Source organism: Schistocerca cancellata, chromosome 10 (genome assembly GCF_023864275.1).
Source record: "Schistocerca cancellata isolate TAMUIC-IGC-003103 chromosome 10, iqSchCanc2.1, whole genome shotgun sequence".
Classification (NCBI taxonomy): domain Eukaryota; kingdom Metazoa; phylum Arthropoda; class Insecta; order Orthoptera; family Acrididae; genus Schistocerca; species Schistocerca cancellata.
Genome location: NC_064635.1, coordinates 209,196,904 through 209,218,806, shown reverse-complemented (window position 1 = coordinate 209,218,806; position 21,903 = coordinate 209,196,904). Strand labels below are relative to the sequence as shown.

The 21,903-nt window shown below is 43.0% G+C and overlaps 1 protein-coding gene across 1 annotated transcript in view; it reads left to right on the top strand.

Annotated features, from left to right (window-relative positions):
- LOC126106273 (cilia- and flagella-associated protein 58-like) overlaps positions 1–21,903 on the top strand; it is a 282,413-nt gene that overhangs the window by 73,254 nt on the left and 187,256 nt on the right. Inside the window, exon 7 of the mRNA XM_049912496.1 lies at positions 15,988–16,249. Within this exon, the coding sequence (XP_049768453.1) occupies positions 15,988–16,249 (262 nt within the window). The remainder of the gene's footprint in view (positions 1–15,987; positions 16,250–21,903) is intronic.

The following is a 21,903-nucleotide window of genomic DNA, read 5'->3' as shown; positions in this document are numbered from 1 at the left end:
ATGGCATCATTCAGCCTTCGCTGAGCCCATGGTCATCACCAGTGGTCCTCGCCAGGAGAAAGGATGGCAGTTGGCGCTTTTGTGTTGATTGCAGGAAGCTTAATAAGATAACTAAAAAGGACGTTTACCCCATTCCACGAATTGACGATACACTAGATTGTCTGAAGGGGGAGAAGTTTTTCTCAACCATGGACATGTACTTGGGATACTGGAAAATCGAAGTAGATGAGGCTGATCATCACCTCTGAGGGCTTGTATGAGTTTAAGGGAATGCCGTTTGGTTTGTGTAATGCACCAGCAACTTTTGAACGAATGATGGATAATCTTCTACGTCACCTGAAGTGGATGATGTGTCTTTGGTATTTAGATGACATTATAGTGTTCTCAGAGACATTTGATGAACATACAAAAAGACTGAGGGCCATTTTTAAGTGTCTCCAACAAGGTGGACTGAAATCCAAGAAAGTCTGTCTTTGGAGCAAAAGAAATCAGAAAACACCTTGTGTCAAATGAAGGTATGCAGCCATACCCAGAAAAGGTGAGATCTATAACGAAATTTCCTATTCCTAAAAGTATTAGAGATGTGAGAAGCTTCCTCAGATTGTGTTCTTATTACTGTCGTTTTACCAAAGACTTTTGTATCAAAGCCAGGCTACTCCAAGAGTTGTTAAAAGCCGATGCTAAATTATCTGGGGTGGTGCTCAACAAGATTCTTTCGATGTACTGTGAAAAGCTCTGACAACTGACCCTGTACTTGGTCTGTATGATGAGAGAGCACCTACAGAACTACACACAGATGCCAGTGGGTATGGGATCGGTCTTGTTCTGGTGCAAATTTCAGATGGAAAGGAGAAGGTTATAGCCTATGCTTCTAGGACATTTACAAAAGCCAAGATAAACTACTCAACTACAGAAAGAGAATGTCTTGCTGTGATCTGGGCCATGTGCAAATTTCGACAGTATCTCTATGGAAGGCCAATCAAATTGTTACAGACCATCATTCACTTTGTTGGTTGACAGGTCTTAAGGATCCAACAGGATGACTCGCCAGGTGGGCTTTACATCTTCAAGAGTATGACATTATCATAGTGTACAAAGGTGGAAGAAAACACCAAGATGCTGACTGTCTCTCAATAAACACTGTGCAAGACCATAAAGAATTTAATGAAGATAGTAACTGTCTCACTGCACTCCAGGATCTCTCTGCTGAGCGGAAGAAGGACTTCAAGATATCTCAAATTATGCTTGCTTTATATTGGTGAGAGGATGTGAAAGGACAATTTAAGGTAGTTAATGGATCGCTTTGCAAGAAAAACTGATCCGTTTGGAAAGAGGTGGCTACCAGTGATTCCTAAACATATGCGCTTAGATGTTCTACAGAAATTCCATGACACACCTGAGGCTGGACATTTAGGATTTATTAAGACATACAATAGAATCTGCAAGAGATTTTTCTGGCCAGGTTTATTTAGGAGTGTCTGTCACTATGTGTTGTGCTGTCCAGAGTGCCAGAGGAGAAAGGCAGTTCCTCAGAAACCACCTGGCTGACTCATACCAATTCCACCAGCAGAAACGCATTTCCAGCATGTTGGGATTGAACTCCTCGGCCGCTTTCCAATGTCTGCTAGTGGCAATAGATGGATTATTGTTTGCACTGATTATCTGACATTATGTGCCATTACAAAAGCTGTGAAAACTGCCGAAGCATCCGAGCTAGCCAAATTCATTGTGAAAGATATTGGATTAAAACACGGTGCCCCAAGGTCATTAGTTACACACAGAGAGAAAATTTTTCAATCGAATCTTGTGACAGAGATAAACCATTGGTGCAACATTATTCATCACATGACGACTGCCTGCCATCCACAAACTAATGGGCTTACTGAACACCTTAATAAGACCTTGGCCAACATGCTATCAGTGTTTGTCAATGTCGAGCAGAGCAATTGGGATGAGGTGCTACCTTTTGTGACGTTTGCTTACAACACCGCCAAACAAGACACCACAGGATTTACGCCATTTTTCTTGGTGCATGGGCATCAGGCGACTACAACGACGGACACTGTGTTTCCGTTACATCCTGTTGATGTGGACGATGACTACATCGACCAGGTGTTAATCAGAGCTGAGGAAGCTCGGCAGTTAGTTCGACTCTGCACATTGCAGGCTCAAGAAAACGATCACCAAGTGTATGATGCCAGTGGCAAAAACAGTCAATACTGTCGCTGTACGATAGCGATGGAAATATTACCAACGATGGCGCAACTAAAGTGCAGTTACTAAATACAGTTTTCCAAAATTCCTTCACAAAAGAAGACAAAGTAAATATTTCAGCATTTGAAACCAGAACAGCTGCTAGCATGAGTGATGTAAAAGTAGATATCTTAGGTGTTGCAAAACAACTCAAATCACTTAAGAAAGGCAAGTCTTCCGGTCCAAATGGTATACCAGTCAGGTTCCTCTCAGATTAATGCAGACACAATAGTGCCTTTCTTAGCAATCATATACAACCGCTCGCTTGATGAAAGGTCTGCTAAAGACTGGAAAGTAGCACAGGTCACGCCAATATTCAAGAAAGGAAATAGGAGTTAACCCATTGAATTTTAGACCCATATCACTGACCTCAATTTGCAGTAGGATTTTGGAGCGTATACTGTACTCAAACATTATGAATCGCCTTGAAGAAAATGACTTATTGATACATAACCAACATGGATTCAGAAAATATTGTTCTTGTGCAACACAGCTAGCTCTTTATTCCCATGAAGTAATGAGTGCTGTCGACAAGGGATCTCATATTGATTCCGTGTTCCTAGATTTCCAGAAGGCTTTTGATACCTGTCACACACAGTGGTTATGGTTACTACAAGCCACACCACAAGTTGGGAAACAGGGCCAAATTTCTAGTAGTTTACTGTCGAGTTGAGATTTTCACAAATGTTTTATTCGTATCTTACAGAAACTAGCAGTACAGCAATAAACAGCCTTTTAAACATGCCGCTAATGGCAATCAAGTAATTTATAGCAATACAACAATTTAAAAAAAATTTTTTTAAAGAAAAACACAGAAGCTAGCAGTTTGACAATAAGCAACCTTTTAAAACACATCGCTAATGGCAATCAAGTAATTTATAGCAATACAACAGTTAAAATTTTTTTTTTTAAAAAACACAGAAGCTAGCAGTACGGCAATAAACTACCTTTAAAACACTGATAACACCAATCAAAGTAATTTATAGCATCACAACAATTTTAAAAAATTTAAAGAAAATTAGTAAGCAGGCTACTAAAGTAAATACAGAACTTTGTTAATAAGGTACGGTGAGGTAGTGAAGCTACCAACACCACCATTACAAAAATTAATCAGGTCTCAGCAAACACATGATTAATGGCAATAAAAGGAATTTACAAACTTGGAGGAATTTAAAATTTTTTTAAACAAAAGTGTCCTGGAATATCATTAGAACATAACAGATATGACGGACCCGTGTAACACGGCCACAAATCACCCACTCAGGGATGCTCAGGCTAGACAGAATACTGACCAATTTAAATACACCCGTAAACACAATTTCCACTCTCAGGCTGGTCACTGCACCGACTTTTAGCCAGAAAAATCTTGTTATAAGATGGCGTAACTTGCTGACAGAATTAGAGGTAACCTCATGCAAGAAAACATTACACCACTCAGTCCTGAATGAGTGACCACATGATCAACCAACAAGAAGCATGAATTTACTCATAACCCGTGACAGAATAGCGAAACAATTAAACTGCCAAAACTACACCTCCCATTGGACAGTAACGAGAGGGGGAGGAAAGATCACTGTCTTCATTTACACCGGTGCCAGGGACAGGAAACCCAGTCGCCGGAGGCCAAAAGGCAGAAGATCCGCTGGTTACACAAAATTATTACTTAATGATTAAACCTTCCACGAACTTAACTTGCAATTATGCTCAAACAGGCAGTACACAACCTCTGATGGCAAGGATCCACACATCCGACTGCGCATGTGTCGCCAGTGTACCTAACATGCCATGGTCATGCGACAACACGCTCTGTCACTGGAGTTCACATCTTCTCAGATGTACTTGATACTGCTTTCCCGCTTGATTGTCCCAAACGAAGAGATTCACTGGACCCAATCGTCTCTCAATGGTACACGGCCCAATAAAACGAGGAGTCAATTTTCCCAGCCTGTTGACTCGTGCGTCTGTCCCCCCCCCCCCCCCCCCCCCCCCCCTGGTAACCCTGGTAATTACAAATATAAACTTGATCACCAAGCTTGCCCTGAAACTGACGCCGTCTCCGGTTATAACGAATGGCTTGTCTGTTATGAGCTCCGAGAATATTACACCTGGCCCTACCCCTGTTTTCCTTAATAAGCTGGGGAGTAATAACTGCCGGAATTAGGTCTTGAATCTCCCACAAATTAGTAAGGGGAGAATTAACAAGAAAAGTAAACATCAGAGGAGCAGGGGTTGCCTTGATGGATTCATGTTAAAGGCGAAACTAATCCACCAGAGATTTGAATCCCACTTCCTAGGAGAATCGTGATGGTAAATAATAAGAGCGGATTTCAAATTGTGGTTCACCCTTTCCGCAAAAGATCCCTGAGGGTAATATGGAGTTGTGGTAATATGCTGTATCCCGTTCTTGAAGGTAAACATTCTAAACTGAGCCAAATGAAAAGCAGGAACATTATCGCTAACCAATTGTTTAGGCAGTCCCAAACATCGAAGATGTTGAGTAAATGAGCAATGGTAGTGACAGCGTTTACACTTTGACTCGGTATAAGCCAAGTAAACCTAGAATATATTGATTACCCTGGTTAGTCTGGGGTAACGGATCCGCATAATCGATGTACAATTTGTCCATAGGATAAGCCTCACGCTCCGAACTAAGCAACCCTTGACCCAATACATTACTAGGCTTAGCAATACAGCTTTCCCAACACTGTGCTACCATCTGTCTTATATCTCGCTCCATACAAGGCCAAGTGAGAAATTCCTTCACATTCTTTAATGTCTTATAGGTGCCTAAATGTCCCCGAGAACAGGCCAACACTATACAACTAAAATCCTCTTCCCCACTCTCCTGATTGTGATCAACGCTGGGTGAACTATCAAACATCTGACTTAGCACGTCAGCCACAACATTGTCAGTTCCTCTGATATGTTTAACAGTAAATCCCTGTTTTACGTGGGTGAGCCAAAACCCAACACAGCGCCTGATTATCAGTTTCCAGATCAAAGGGTTGATGCTCCAAATATAATCAATACTTTTCTAAGGCAAAGAGGACCGCCAGCACCTCGCACTCATACACTGAATACTTGAGTTCAGCATTTGTTAACCAGCGCGATGCATATGCTAGCGGCTACCTCTGCCCGTCCCCTTCTTGGAGAAGAACTGCAGAAACCCTGGAGTTAGAAGCGTCAGTTTGCACAATAAACCTCTTACTAAAATCAGCAACGCCCAATACCGGAGGATTGGCAATCGCTTCTTTGATCTGGTCGAAGGCTGCCTGCTGTGCGGTTCCCCATTCAAACTTAACTCCCTTCCGACAGAGTTCATTAAGGGGTGCCATAAATTGAGCGAAGTGGGGGACAAAGTGCGCCTAAAATAATTAGCCATGCCAATAAATTTGGCTATTCCCCTTTTATCTCTAGGGGGTGGTAGTGTTCTTAAGGCCTTTGTACGGTCCTGGTCAATACGTATACTTCGGCCCGATACCAGGTGTCCCAAAAATGAGACCTGCAGATGAGCAAAGTGACCTTTTTGGGTTTGACTGTCAACCTGGCACTCTGCAGCCTAATGAATACCTGCCAGATATGCTCAAGATGTTCTTCAAATGACTTACTATAGATGACCAAGTCATATAAATAGTTATACACACAAACCAAATCACCTAAGACATTTTCCAACAATCGCATCAATACAGCTGCCCCGATAGCAAGACCAAAGGTAACCCTATTAAATTCAAACAGATTCCCATCTGTGCAAAAGGTGGTAACATGCTTACAGTCCTCCATTAGAGGAATTTGGTAATACACCTGATTAAGATCGAGGACCGTGAACCAATTTGCATCCGCAGACCAAGTGAATGAATTATCAAGGTCGGGAAGAGGAACCGACTCCAACACCATCTCGTTATTCAGGCAACGATAATCGACAACAACTCTGAAGTCCCGCCCTCGATCCTCGGGCACGAGGAACACCGGAGACGCGTAGGACGAAGTCGAGGGTCTAATGACTCCCTCTTCGAGCATTTTAGATATTTTAGACCTCAAAACCTTGACTTTAGGTGGTGACAAATGATAAGGAGACTGACTAACAGGAATTGGGTCACTAAGGTGAATCTTATACTGAAGAACTTTGGTAACTCCTAGTCAATCACAGAGAAGCTGAGGAAAATCAAGACGAGAAGCCCGCTCCACCGAGAGATGCCCCAGATCAGACTTGCCTGCTTTGACCGCCAAGGCCTTAGGACCCACACATTGCACCCGCTGCTTACATTCACAAAAACCAAACTTCACTTCAGGCTTAAACTTAAAGAAAAAGGTATGCCCCGCACAGTCCAAAACCAAACGAGTTTTATTAATAAAGTCACACCCGAGAATAAAGTTAGCCAACAATCCTTTCACCGAGGCAAAATATATGGGCCAAGAAAATTCTCCCATGGACAAACCCCCAGGATCCCATCCTTGCAGAGGTAACAGCTGCCCATCAGCCAAACGACATCTCTGAACCACGGATGGAATCGATCTAAGGCGAGTAATATGCGTAAACTCCAAGTACCAATGCAAATCTAACTAGGAAATAGAACTTTTGGAATCCAACATCTCACAGAGAGGTTTACCTCCCACACTACAGCAAATATATGGCAACGAGGAGATCGGGGTAGCAATCACTTGGGCACACGTGGCTCGATAACTCCGAGTTCCTCTTTTACCGACAACCTGGCATTCGAGGAGCACTACATTCCCTAACAAAATGCCCTATGCTTCCACATCTGAAACATCGTCGATCCTCCTGCTTATTCACATCACTGCAAATTCCCCGTGTCTTCTTAACCTGTAGATCAGTTTGTGATAACTGCTTCCTACCCTCATCGGGCAGCCCGTTCTCGAGAGACAATGCTCAGATACTACCCACTGCCTCATCCAACTCCTGCCAATTGACAGGATGCTGCCTGAAGACGAAATCAGATTTATCCACCGCTCACATGCCTCTTAAAACTATCGAAACCAGTTCTTCCTCCGAAAGCCCTACTAACGACGCCAATGACGCTAACCCCTCGTCCTTCCGTTGCATACGCCAAATATAACTACACTCCAGCTGTTGCCGGAGTCCTCTGGTTAATTTTTTATCAATGACCCGCTGCCTTAACTGAGTTAAAGACAAACGTCCTTCCATTGCTTGTGAGATAAATTGCCTTAACTCATCTCCCGTTAATGGATACAAGAGCTCCGAGATCAGCTGATGAGAAACTCTCAATGCTTGTGCATGCTGTTCGAGCCGAACCAACAACCACAATAAATCTTATATTTGTTCAGGATGATCTATACGTAACTCCCTGATATCCTTAAACAAATACATGATGGGGTTAGGTAACTTGGAATATGCCGCCTGTCCGGCACTCACAGAGTCACAACCACCCTCACGACTCATCCCATCACAGAACTCTAATTCCTCTCTTCACTCAGGGAGTCCCTTTCTTAGTTCCAAACAAGCAAGATCAAGTTGCAATGCACTTATTCTCTCCTGCAACTCCACCCACGACTGCTTATCTGAGCCACTTAATTCAACTGACCCTAAATCTTGTACCCAATTACCAAGTTGAGCTAACTGCTCCCGCACCCTATCTAATTGCCTACCAATAGGCTGAGCATCCTCTAAGGATATAGTATCTCTGAGACGATCAACTGCCTCACCCAAGAATTTTGCTGCCGCCTTACACTCACCACTGACTTCCGGCGTGATGACCACTAGAGACGAAAATGCAGACTGTAAACGCGCTACCAGCTCCGACACACTTCCTTCCGTGGGCTGCTGGCAGATGGCCAATTCATACAACAAATGTTCCCTCTTCAACAAGTTTATTCAAGGGCACTTTTGCTGTTCCATAATTACTAGGATGCTGAAACAGAACAAACTAATCAGCTTTTGCACCACACAAAGATATCAGACAATGAAACAATTTCTCGAACTCGACAGTAAGCAACTGACCAAGAGACCGTAACCACGCTCTGCTACCAGAGCTGACACACACAGTGGTTACAGTTACTACAAGCCACACCACAAGTTGGGAAACGGAAATTTCTAGTAGTTTACTGTCGAGTTGAGATTTTCACAAATGTTTTATTTGTATCTTACAGAAACTAGCAGTACGGCAATAAACAGCCTTTTAAACACGCCGCTAATGGCAGTCAAGTAATTTATAGCAATACAAGAACTTAAAAAAAATTAAAGAAAATTAGTAAACAGGCTACTAAAGTAAATACAGAACTTTGTTAATAAGGTACGGTGAGGTAGTGAAGCTACCAACACCGCCATTAAAAAAATTAAACAGGTCACAGCAAACACACGATTAGTGCCAATAAAAGGAATTTACAAACTTGGAGGAATTTAAAAAAGAATAGCGAAACAATTAAACTGCCAAAACTACACCTCCCATCGGACAGTCACGAGAGGAGGAGGAAAGATCACTGTCTTCATTTACACTGGTGTCAGGGACAGGAAACCCGGTCGCCGGAGGCCACAAGGCAGAAGAGACGCTGGTTACACAAAATTATTACTTAATGATTAAACCTTCCACAAACTTAACTTGCAATTATGCTCGAACAGGCAGTACATGACCACCGATGGCAAGGATCCACACATCCAAATGTGCACACGTCGCTAGTGTACCCAACATGCCACGGTCACGTGACAACACGCTCTGTCACCGGAGTTCACGTCTTCTCTGCAACGCTCCTTCATGTTAGGTGTCTCCTTTTAAACTCCAGTGTTGAAACAGAGGATGTAAAGAATCTAGTTAACATCCCACCGAGGCGAAATGAACAGCAACTACTCGTGGGGCGATTCTGTATACAACCAACATGCGGGGAGCTCTTCCATCAACTTGACCCACTCGTTACACACAAACGACATACATCATGTGGTGACTCGGTACAACCGACCATGCCTGCTTCGCGCTGGAGAGCCACACTGCCCTCCCGCGTCCACCACACTCTCTGTGTGCATCCCCCCCCCCCCTTACTTTCGCACCACCATTCGATGTTACAACCAGTCAAAGATCTCACTTCCTCCATAGCAGTTTCCTGGAAGCAAAAACACAGATATTGATAGCAGAGGGAAAAGACAACCAAGCAGCCACTTAATGACAGACAACATATCAAACAAACATGTCAGGGGAAGAAAAGGAAAACCAATGCAATATAAATACAAGGTGTAGCACGAGTCGGTACACGGCTCAATACCATTCCTCACAAATGACTATTAATCAAATTGCGTGCATATGGAGTATCATCTCAGTTGTGTGACTGGATTCGTGATTACCTCTCAGAGAGGTGACAGTGCGTAGTGATAGATGGTAAATCATCGAGTAGAGCAGAAGTGATATCTGGCATTCCACAAGGTAGTGTCATAGGCCCTCTGCTGGCATTCCACAAGGTAGTGTCATAGGCCCTCTGCTGGTCCTGATTTATATAAATGATCTAGGTGATAATCTGAGAAGCCTCCGTAGATTGTTTGCTGTCTAGTAAAATCATCAGATGATCAATTCCAATTACAAAATGATCTAGAGAGAATTTCTGTATGATGCAAAAAGTGGTAATTAGCACTAAACAAAGAAAAGTGTGAGGTCATCCACATGGGTACTAAAAGAAATCTGATAAATTTTGTGTACACGATAAATAGCACAAATCTGAGGGCTGTCAATTTGACTAAATACCTAGGAATTACAATTACGAGCAACTTAAATTGGAAAGATCACGTAGATAATATTGTGGGGAGGGCGAAACAAAGACTGCGCTTTGTTGACAGAACGCTTAGAAGATGCGACAAACCCACTAAAGAGACAGCCTACATTACACTTGTCTGTCCTCTGCTGGAATATTGCTGCATGGTATGGTATTCTTACCAGGTGGGATTGACGGAGGACATTGAAAAAGTGCAAAGAAGGGCAGCTCATTTCGTGTTATCGCGCAATAGGTGTGAGAGTATCACTGATAAGATATATGAGTTGGGGTGGCAATCACTGAAACAAAGGCAGTTTTCTTTGTGGCGAGATCTATTTTCGAAATTTCAATCACCAACTTTTTCTTCAGAATGTGTAAATACACTCCTGGAAATTGAAATAAGAACACCATGAATTCATTGTCCCAGGAAGGGGAAACTTTATTGACACATTCCTGGGGTCAGATACATCACATGATCACACTGACAGAACCACAGGCACATAGACACAGGCAACAGAGCATGCACAATGTCGGCACTAGTACAGTGTATATCCACCTTTCGCAGCAATGCAGGCTGCTATTCTCCCATGGAGACGATCGTAGAGATGCTGGATGTAGTCCTGTGGAACGGCTTGCCATCCCATTTCCACCTGGCGCCTCAGTTGGACCAGTGTTCGTGCTGGATGTGCAGACCGCGTGAGACGACGCTTCATCCAGTCCCAAACATGCTCAATGGGGGACAGATCCGGAGATCGTGCTGGCCAGGGTAGTTGACTTACACCTTCTAGAGCACGTTGGGTGGCACGGGATACATGCGGACGTGCATTGTCCTGTTGGAACAGCAAGTTCCCTTGCCGGTCTAGGAATGGTAGAACGATGGGTTCGATGACGGTTTGGATGTACCGTGCACTATTCAGTGTCCCCTCGACGATCACCAGTGGTGTACGGCCAGTGAAGGCGATCGCTCCCCACATCATGATGCCGGGTGTTGGCCCTGTGTGCCTCGGTCGTATGCAGTCCTGATTGTGGCGCTCACCTGCACGGCGCCAAACACGCATACGACCATCATTGGCACCGAGGCAGAAGCGACTCTCATCGCTGAAGACGACACGTCTCCATTCGTCCCTCCATTCACGCCTGTCGCGACACCACTGGAGGCGGGCTGCACAATGCTGGGGCGTGAGCGGAAGACGGCCTAACGGTGTGCGGGACCGTAGCCCAGCTTCATGGAGACGGTTGCGAATGGTCCTCACCGATACCCCAGGAGCAACAGTGTCCCTAATTTGCTGGGAAGTGGCGGTGCGGTCCCCTACGGCACTGCGTAGGATCCTACGGTCTTGGCGTGCATCCGTGCGTCGCTGCGGTCCGGTCCCAGGTCGACGGGCACGTGCACCTTCCGCCGACCACTGGCGACAACATCGATGTACTGTGGAGACCTCACGCCCCACGTGTTGAGCAACTCGGCGGTACGTCCACCTGGCCTCCCGCATGCCCACTATACGCCCTCGCTCAAAGTCCGTCAACTGCACATACGGTTCATGTCCATGCTGTCGCGGCATGCTACCAGTGTTAAAGACTGCGATGGAGCTCCGTATGCCACAGCAAACTGGCTGACACTGACGGCGGCGGTGCACAAATGCTGCGCAGCTAGCGCCATTCGACGGCCAACACCGCGGTTCCTGGTGTGTCCGCTGTGCCGTGCGTGTGATCATTGCCCTCTCGCAGTGTCCAGAGCAAGTATGGTGGGTCTGACACACCGGTGTCCATGTGTTCTTTTTTCCATTTCCAGGAGTGTATTTTGTTGACACCCACCTACGTAGGGAGAAATGATCATTATAATAAAATAAGAGAAACCAGAGCTTGAACAGAAAGATTTAGGTATTCCTTTTTCCCATGCACCATTTGAAAATGGAATGGTGGAGAAGCAGTAGGAAACTGGTTTGATGAACCCTCTGTGAGGTACACAAGTGTGAATTGTGGAGTAACCATGTAGATGTAGATGTAGTCGCGAGCCACTGCCCTGTTGTCTACCAGCCTGGTGACCTCTCCTGGATCTTCACTCCTGTTTGGAAAGTTGGTCTCTCTGGGAAGCTCCTCAGGCGCTACTTTGCCCCTTATAAGGTTGCAAGACAGTTGTGTGATGTTACTTATGAAGTTGAAGATTTTTACCCCCACACAAGACAACGAAAGATCAGAGATGCAGTCCATATCCTTCGAATGAAGCCCTACAAGGATCCTGCAACCCAGGGTAAATTCTAATCTCCAGCGACAGGCAGCAAGCAGAAAGATGATGAAAAGCGTAGCGGCAAAGGAAGTTCTAAGAAGATCACCGCCAGGGCGAGCATCAGTCATCGGGAGGCGGAGTATGCGGGACCGATGACTCATTCCCGGGATAGGAGGATGTAACACCGAGACGCTGTTCTGTTAACGAGGGAGCAGTCCCACAGAAGAAGCTGCATAGCACCATGGCATAGTGGTTCTGATACTAAACTGATGCATGGAGGGTTGTAAGTTCGAAACTCACTTGGACTGTACAATTTTAATTTCTATATTTGGTTTGAATACATTCTAGAAGTATCCACAAATGTCAAGAATCATTGTACTGGAATGTTCTGTAGCTGTATATATATTGTATGTGTTCTGGCTGAGGCAGTTCGCTCGGCGCTCTTGTGTGTGCAAGTGCTGAATAAAACTTTGTTAAGTGAAGTTAGTGTTCGTCATTCATCTAATTACACCTTCTTCTATGTGACAATATAAAAGGCAATGTCCTGACTGAGTGACTGACTCACTGACTCATCATCGACCCACCAAAACCCCTGAGGATGGAAACTGAAAATTCTGAGAAGGTGTGGATCTTATATTGTAGGCTTCGTTTAAGAATGGATTTTTCAAAATTCCAACTCAAAGAGGGTAAAATAGGAATGAAGAGCTTTTTTGAAAATGTCACTATTAAGGCAATTTTGAAGCTAGACCTAGGAAAACTGGTATGTTGTTTCTCAGTTAGAAATAAAGAAATACATGTTTCAGCATTTTTGGAAATTTAACCCTTTAGAGGTGCAATAACGGGTGAAAGCTTTTATTTTTTTATTTATTTATTTTTTTTTCCTTCTAAAATGTCATTATTAAAGAACTATTAAAGCATTTTTAAAGCTACATCTATGAACATTGGTATTTGACTTCTCAGTTACAAATAAAAAAGTACGTGCTTTACTGTTTTTAGAAATCGAACCCCTCGGGGGGTGGAATAGGGGATGTTCCTTTTCACAGTATTGTTTTATTATGAAAGCATTTTTAAAGCTAAATCTATGAAATTTTAAATTTACATTCTTAGAAATAAAAAAAAAATGTGTTTCACTGTTTTTGAAAATTGAACACCAGTGGAGGTGAAATGGAGGATGAAAGATTTGATTTAAATATTTCATTCTGCAAGCCTTTTTGATGCTAAATCTATGAAAATCTGTATTTGTCTTTTCTGTAAGAAATAAAACATATTCATGTCACTGGTTTTGGGAAGTCAACCCCTTAGGGGGTGAAATAGGGGCAAAACATTTTAAGAAAGTATTTCATTGCAAAAGCATTTTTAAAGCTAAAGCTTTGAAACTAGTATTTGGGTAGGGATGAAAAAATACGTGTTTCACTGTTTTGGGAAATTCATACCTTTGGGGGGGTTTGAAATAGGGTCAGACCGATTCACTGACTCATCATCAGGCATCATTTAAGAAGGGAGTGTCTGAAATCCCACTCCTAAAAGTGGGAAATAAGGGATGAAAGGCTTTTTGAAAGTATGTCACTGTTAATGGAATTTTGAAGCTAGAACTGTGAAAACTGTTATTTGGTTTTTCAGTCAGGAAATTAAAAAAAATATATATGTTTCAACATTTTTGGAAATTTAACTACTAGGGGAGTAAAATGGGAAGTGAAAGGTTTATTATTATTATTTTTACTAAAGAACTACCAAAGAAATTTCAATGCTATGTCTATGATAACTGGTATTTGACTTTTTTGTTAGAAATTAAAAAAAATGTGTTTCAGTGGTTCTGGAAATTCACCCCCTGAGAGGGTGTAGTAGGGGATGAAAATGTTTAAGAAAACATTTCATTACATTCAAAAAATTTTGAAGCTAAATTTATGAGAATTGGTATTTCGCTTCTTGGTTAGGCAATGGAAGTTGCCGTGAAAATATCTCTACAAGAATGCAAAAGTTAAGATTTCAAAAACTTTGGACATCAGCTACCAGAATTGCTTTTTTGTCAGAAGTACATTTGGAAAACACCACTCTCATATGGTGTTAATTAGGATGTAAAGCTTAGAAGATGTTGTAATTTGTGTACAATGTAAAAATTTGATTAAATAAGAACGAACAAAAACCTCTGCTGGCCATACAGTCTATGCTAGCTAGTCACATTACAATAATTTCTTCTTCTGTCTGCCTTCCCATTCTTTATTACTGTGTACACGCACAGATGACATTTTAGGCACTGTCTCAGAGATTTTTGTATTGGTAGGTGATGGCTGGCCACAGAAAATGAAGTGATGTTATGCTTCTGCAGAAATAACTGAAGAATTTCACTGTGTTTATGCAGCATGTTATTAATTGCTGCATAGGATGGTAGGGTTTTATTTTTGCATGTTGGTATTCTGGTTGCTGTGAGTTTATTTATCAATTGCCATTTTTTATTTGTAGTTCACTGTTACTATTAGAGTTTAAATATTGTCATTTGGAGATAGTGAGTGAAGCTGTTGATGCTAGAAAATGGAGTGACAAGAGAAGAGAAAGTGGAACATTTCTGACATATTCTTCTGTTTCAATAGAGGGGGTAGCAGCAGTAGAGGTAGCCAGAAATATTTTCACTGTGTATGGAGATAATGTGTTAATTCACAATGATCCACATCAGTGAACTTGTGAACTGGCAGATGTGATGAAATGTGAACATTCCACCATCATGTGACATTTGCATGCAGTGGGGAAGGTTAAAAAATTGGTTGTATGGATACTGTATTCTCTAAGCTAAAATCACAAAACTCAGTGGGTGGCCATATATACATCTCTGCTTGCTTTTCATCAATTGGCTTGTGAACAACACAAACCATTCCTATCCTGTATCGTTACTGGTAACGAGAAATGGTGTCTTTATGCCAACGTAAGAAAAGGAATGGAATGATTGAGCCTAAACAAAGCAGCAACTCCCTGTACAAAAGCTCTGTGCACATCTGTAAAAGATAATGTTATGCATCTGATGGAACTGTGACAGTGTGGTGTCCTATGAATTGATTCCCTGAGGTGTAATTGTCATGCTGACATTTATTGTCAACAACTGTCTTGCAGACACAATCCAACTGGAAAGGCTGCACGAGGTGATTCTACTCGACGATAATGCCTGTGTGCATTCTGCTAGGCTGGAAAAAAAAAAAAAAAATAAAATAAAATAAAATAAAATAAAGTAAAATAAAAAAAATAAAAAAAAATGTACAAGAGTTGGGTTGGGAAGTCATTCAACACCCGCATTATTCAACTAATCTCGCACTCTCAAATTTTCACCTTTTCTGCTGTTTGCCGAACAGCCTTCAAGGAACATCCTTTCTGAACGAAAATGCATCCTGTACACAGCTCGATGAGTTCTTCGCCTCAAAATCACGTGATTCCTACAGTTGCAGAATCGAAAAGATAGCCAGCATTGGCAGACTAGTAAATAGTGAAAGAGACTGTATTATTAATGACAAAAGTCTCTTGTTGTGTGTACCTGTTGTGTCCATTAAACTTACAAGAAAATGCTACAAACGTATGCATCAGACAAGTACCTGAAAAAAAGGAAACAAGTAATTGCACAACTATATTTTTTGAGGTGACAGTTGCAGCGTAAAAGCTACCCCTTGTCTTCCTCCTGCAGCATAACATTTCAAATCATCACATTTACTACCCGTCATCAGGGAGAGTGCCCTGTGGAATCATAGTGTTCGTGTGTCATATCGTGAAGGGGATTCCCTTTGAATTTGTCACCAGTTTATATTTCTTTCATTTTGCAGACGAAGGAGGACGAGCTTACAAAAGTTCGCAACGAGCTCTCGAAAGCTTCCAAACTGCAAGACAGCTACCTGAAAAAAGCCCAGCATATGGACCAACTACGAGGCTACGCAGAACAGAAGAAGGTAAAAGCCATGGAGACTTTGGCACTGGTGCAGCGGGATATGGAGGCTGCCAGGAAGCAGGCAATTCAGGACAAGCGCACAATCGAGAACGTGACGCGCCAGAAGGAAATACTCAAGAACAACCTGCTGAAGCAGTCCAGTAAGTTGCTGAAAATGTGACATCAGCTTTCAGAGTAACACTGTTGCCGTTAGATTATATCTGGGATAGTACATGCCATAGACCCGATAGCAAAGGCATTCTCAGAAATGTGTAGCTTTGACATAGATTAAGACAAATTTATAACCTAAATTGACAAATATTAGTTGATCAAAGACAAAATAAACCTTCCCATTGCATAGCTTCATCTTCCCTCCCACCTCCACCATCCTAATCAGCATTTCCCCCAAGGGTACTTAATTATTTGCTGTACGCATGAGGACCGTTCAACAATTAAAACAGAGAAACTGTATTTTTCAAAATGAGACTTTTACATTGAGGTGACAAAAGTCATGGGATTCCTCCTAATATTGTGTCAGACCTCCTTTTACCTGGTGTAGTGCTGCAGCTCTACATAGCAGGAACTTAACAAGTTGTTGGAAGTCCCTTGCAGAAATGCTGAGCCATGCTGCCTCAGGGTTGCTGGAACAGAATTTTGTGCTCAAACTGACTTATTGATTATGTGTCATAAATGTTTGATGGGATTTATGCTGGCTGGTCTGGGAAGCCAAATCATTCCCTCAAATTGTCCAGAATGTTCTTCAAACCAGTCATGAATAATTATGTCTCAGTGATGCTGCACATTGTCATTCATATAAATTCCATCATTGGTCTGAACACAAAGTCCACGAATGGCAGCAAATGATTTCCAAGTAGCCAGACATAATCATTTCCAATCAATGATCGGTTCAGTTGGACCAGAGGACCCAGTCTGTTCCATGTAAACACAGCCCACACAATTATGTGGAGCCCCCACCAGCTTGCACAGTACTTTGTTAACAACTTGGGTCCATGGCTCCGTGCAGTCTGTGACTCACTCAAACACTACTAATTGCTCTTACTAATTGAAATTACGACTATCCCACAAGGCCACATCTTTACAGTTGTCTATGGTCTAATCAATACGGTCAAGAGTCCAGGAGAGGCACTGTGAGCGATGTCGTGCTGTTAGCAAAGGCACTTATGTCAGTCGTCTGCTGCCATAGCCCATTAATGCCAGATTTTGCCACACTGTCCTAATGGATACTTTCTTCATATGTTCCACATTGATTTCTGTGTTTATTTCATGCAGTACTGCTTGTCCAAAGATTGGGAATTCTTACAACAGCCTCACAGTACATTTACTCACTAATGAAATTTGTTCTCAACAACATGGACCAGTTTAAAAACGACAGTGACATTCATGATTATAATACCAGAAAAAAGAAGGACTTGCACTATCCTTTACTCAAGCTATTGTTGGCACAGAAAGGGGTAAAATAGGCTGCTATAAAATTTTTTGGCAAATTACCAGATTAAATAAAATGTCTGACAGACAGCAGTAATAGCTTCAAAAATAAATTGAAATCATATTTCCTTGACAACTCCTTCTATACAATAGATTAATTCTTGAATAGGAATAAATAAATCTATAAATACAGTATATATACATGTTGTGCCATTGAAGGGAATGGGGTAAATAATAGAAATATTAATCATTAACACAGTACTGTAATATATATATATATATATATATGAATATAATAGAGGGAAACATTCCACGTGGGAAAAATATATTTAAAAAGATGATGAGACTTACCAAACAAAAGCGCTGGCAGGTCGATAGACACACAAACAAACACAAACATACACACAAAATCTAGCTTTCGCAACCAACGGTTGCCTCGTCAGGAAAGAGGGAAGGAGAAGGAAAGACAAAAGGATATGGGTTTTAAGGGAGAGGGTAAGGAGTCATTCCAATCCCGGGAGCGGAAAGACTTACCTTAGGGGGAAAAAAGGACAGGTATACACTCGCACACACACACATATCCATCCACACATACAAGACACAAGCAGACATTACCCGTCCTTTTTTCCCCATAAGGTAAGTCTTTCCGCTCCCGGGACTGGAATGACTCCTTACCCTCTCCCTTAAAACCCATATCCTTTTGTCTTTCCTTCTCCTTCCCTCTTTCCTGACGAGGCAACCGTTGGTTGCGAAAGCTAGATTTTGTGTGTATGTTTGTGTTTGTTTGTGTGTCTATCGACCTGCCAGCGCTTTTGTTTGGTAAGTCTTTTTAAATAAATAAATATATATATATATATATATATATATATATATATATATATATATATATATATATATATATATATATATATATACCTAAAAACAAAGATGATGTGACTTACCAAATGAAAGTGCTGGCAGGTCGACAGACACACAAACTAACACAAACATACACACAAAATTCTAGCTTTCGCAACCAACGGTTGCCTCGTCAGGAAAGAGGGAAAGACAAAAGGATCTGGGTTTTAAGGGAGAGGGTAAGGAGTCATTCCAATCCCGGGAGCGGAAAGACTTACCTTATGGGGAAAAAAGGACGGGTATACACTCGCGCGCACACACACACATATCCATCCACACATATACAGACACAAGCAGACATTACCCGTCCTTTTTTCCCCATAAGGTAAGTCTTTCCGCTCCCGGGACTGGAATGACTCCTTACCCTCTCCCTTAAAACCCACATCCTTTCGTCTTTCCCTCTCCTTCCCTCTTTCCTGATGAGGCAACAGTTTGTTGCGAAAGCTTGAATTTTGTGTGTATGTTTGTGTTCGTTTGTGTGTCTGTCGACCTGCCAGCACTTTCATTTGGTAAGTCACATCATCTTTGTTTATATATATATATATATATATACCCAACAAAAGCGCTGGCAGGTCGATAGACACACAAATAAACACAAACACACACACAAAACTCTAGCTTTCGCAACCAACGGTTGCCTCGTCAGGAAAGAGGGAAGGAGAAGGAAAGACAAAAGGATATGGGTTTTAAGGGAGAGGGTAAGGAGTCATTCCCGGGAGCGGAAAGACTTACCTTAGGGGGAAAAAAGGACAGGTATACACTCGCACACACACACATATCCATCCATACATACAAGACACAAGCAGACATTTTTGAAAAATATATATATAAAATAGAAGGAAACATTCCACGAAGGAAAAATATACCTAAAAACAAAGACGATGTGACTTACCAAATGAAAGTGCTGGCAGGTCGACAGACACACAAACGAACACAAACATACAAACAAAATTCAAGCTTTCGCAACAAACTGTTGCCTCATCAGGAAAGAGGGAAGGAGAGGGAAAGACGAAAGGATGTGGGTTTTAAGGGAGAGGGTAAGGAGTCATTCCAGTCCCGGGAGCGGAAAGACTTACCTTAGGGGGAAAAAAGGACGGGTATACACTCGCACACACACACATATCCATCCACACATATACATACACAAACAGACATATTTAAAGACAAAGAGTTTGGGCAGAGATGTCAGTCGAGGCAGAAGTGCAGAGGCAAAGATGTTGTTGAATGACAGGTGAGGTATGAGTGGCGGCAACTTGAAATTAGCGGAGATTGAGGCCTGGAGGATAACGGGAAGAGAGGATATATTGAAGAGCAAGTTCCCATCTCCGGAGTTCGGATAGGTTGGTGTTAGTAGGAAGTATCCAGATAACCCGGACGGTGTAACACTGCGCCAAGATGTGCTGGTCGTGCACCAAGGCATGTTTAGCCACAGGGTGATCCTCATTACCAACAAACACTGTCTGCCTGTGTCCATTCATGCGAATGGACAGTTTGTTGCTGGTCATTCCCACATAGAACGCATCACAGTGTAGGCAGGTCAGTTGGTAGATCACGTGGGTGCTTTCACACGTGGCTCTGCCTTTGATTGTGTACACCTTCCGGGTTACAGGACTGGAGTAGGTGGTGGTGGGAGGGTGCATGGGACAGGTTTTACACCGGGGGCGGTTACAAGGGTAGGAGCCAGAGGGTAGGGAAGGTGGTTTGGGGATTTCATAGGGATGAACTAAGAGGTTACAAAGGTTAGGTGGACGGCGGAAAGACACTCTTGGTGGAGTGGGGAGTATTTCATGAAGGATGGATCTCATTTGAGGGCAGGATTTGAGGAAGTCGTATCCCTGCTGGAGAGCCACATTCAGAATCTGATCCAGTCCCGGAAAGTATCCTGTCACAAGTGGGTCACTTTTGTGGTTCTTCTGTGGGAGGTTCTGGGTTTGAGAGGATGAGGAAGTGGCTCTGGTTATTTGCTTCTGTACCAGGTCGGGAGGGTAGTTGCGGGATGCGAAAGCTGTTGTCAGGTTGTTGGTGTAATGGTTCAGGGATTCCGGACTGGAGCAGATTCCTTTGCCACGAAGAACTAGGCTGTAGAGAAGGGACCGTTTGATGTGGAATGGGTGGCAGCTGTCATAATGGAGGTTGTTGGGGGGTTTGATGTGGACGGACGTGTGAAGCTGGCCATTGGACAGGTGGAGGTCAACATCAAGGAAAGTGGCATGGGATTTGGAGTAGGACCAGGTGAATCTGATGGAACCAAAGGAGTTGAGGTTGGAGAGGAAATTCTGGAGTTCTTCTTCACTGTGAGTCCAGATCATGAAGATGTCATCAATAAATCTGTACCAAACTTTGGGTTGGCAGGCCTGGGTAACCAAGAAGGCTTCCTCTAAGCGACCCATGAATAGGTTGGCGTACGAGGGGGCCATCCTGGTACCCATGGCTGTTCCCTTTAATTGTTGGTATGTCTGGTTTTCAAAAGTGAAGAAGTTGTAGGCAGAGATACGTTCTGTGGGGGCTTGGTAACCAGCTACAATGGGGCGACCGGGATGTTTGGGTTTGTGAATTTTAGGAAGTAGGTAGAAGGTAGGGGTGCGGGGTGTCGTTGGGGTCAGGAGGATGATGGAGTGAGGTGAAAGGTTTTGTAGGGGGCCTAAGGTTCTGAGGATTCCTTGAAGCTCCACCTGGACATCAGGAATGGGATTACCTTGGCGAACTTTGTATGTTGTCTGAAAGCTGATGCAGTCCCTGAGCCACATACTCCCGACGATCAAGTACCATGGTCGGGGAACCCTTGTCAGCGGGAAGAATGACGATGGATCGGTGAGCTTTCAGATCACGGATAGCCTGGGCTTCAGCTGTGGTGATGTTGGGAGTAGGATTAAGGTTTTTGAAGAAAGATTGAGAGTCAAGGCTGGAAGTGAGAAATTCCTGGAAGGTTTGGAGAGGGTGATTTTGAGGAAGAGGAGGTGGGCCCCACTGTGACGGAGGACGCAACTGATCCAGGCAGGGTTCAATTTGGATAGTGTCTTGGGGAGTTGGATCATTAGGAGTAGGATTAGGATTATTTTTCTCGTGGCAAAGTGATATTTCCATCAGAGACTACGAGTGTAGGACAGTAAATCTTTGACGACGGCTGTTTGGTTGAATCTGGGAGTGGGGCTGAAGGTGAGGCCTTTGGATAGGACAGAGGTTTCGGATTGGGAGAGGGGTTTGGAGGAAAGGTTAACTACTGAATTGGGGTGTTGTGGTTCCAGATTGTGTTGACTAGAATTTTGAGGTTTTGGGGGGAGTGGAGCTGGAAGTGGGAGATTTAGTAGATGGGAGAGACTGGGTCTGTGTACGATGAGAGGAAGTGGTGGAATCAACCAGAAGAAGCACGACAGATTTCAGCATTAAGTTTTTTGCGAATTCTAAAGCCTATTCTTTCAGTATGGCACCTGAAATAGGTACATTAGCTACACACTGTTGCTGAAACCGAGTC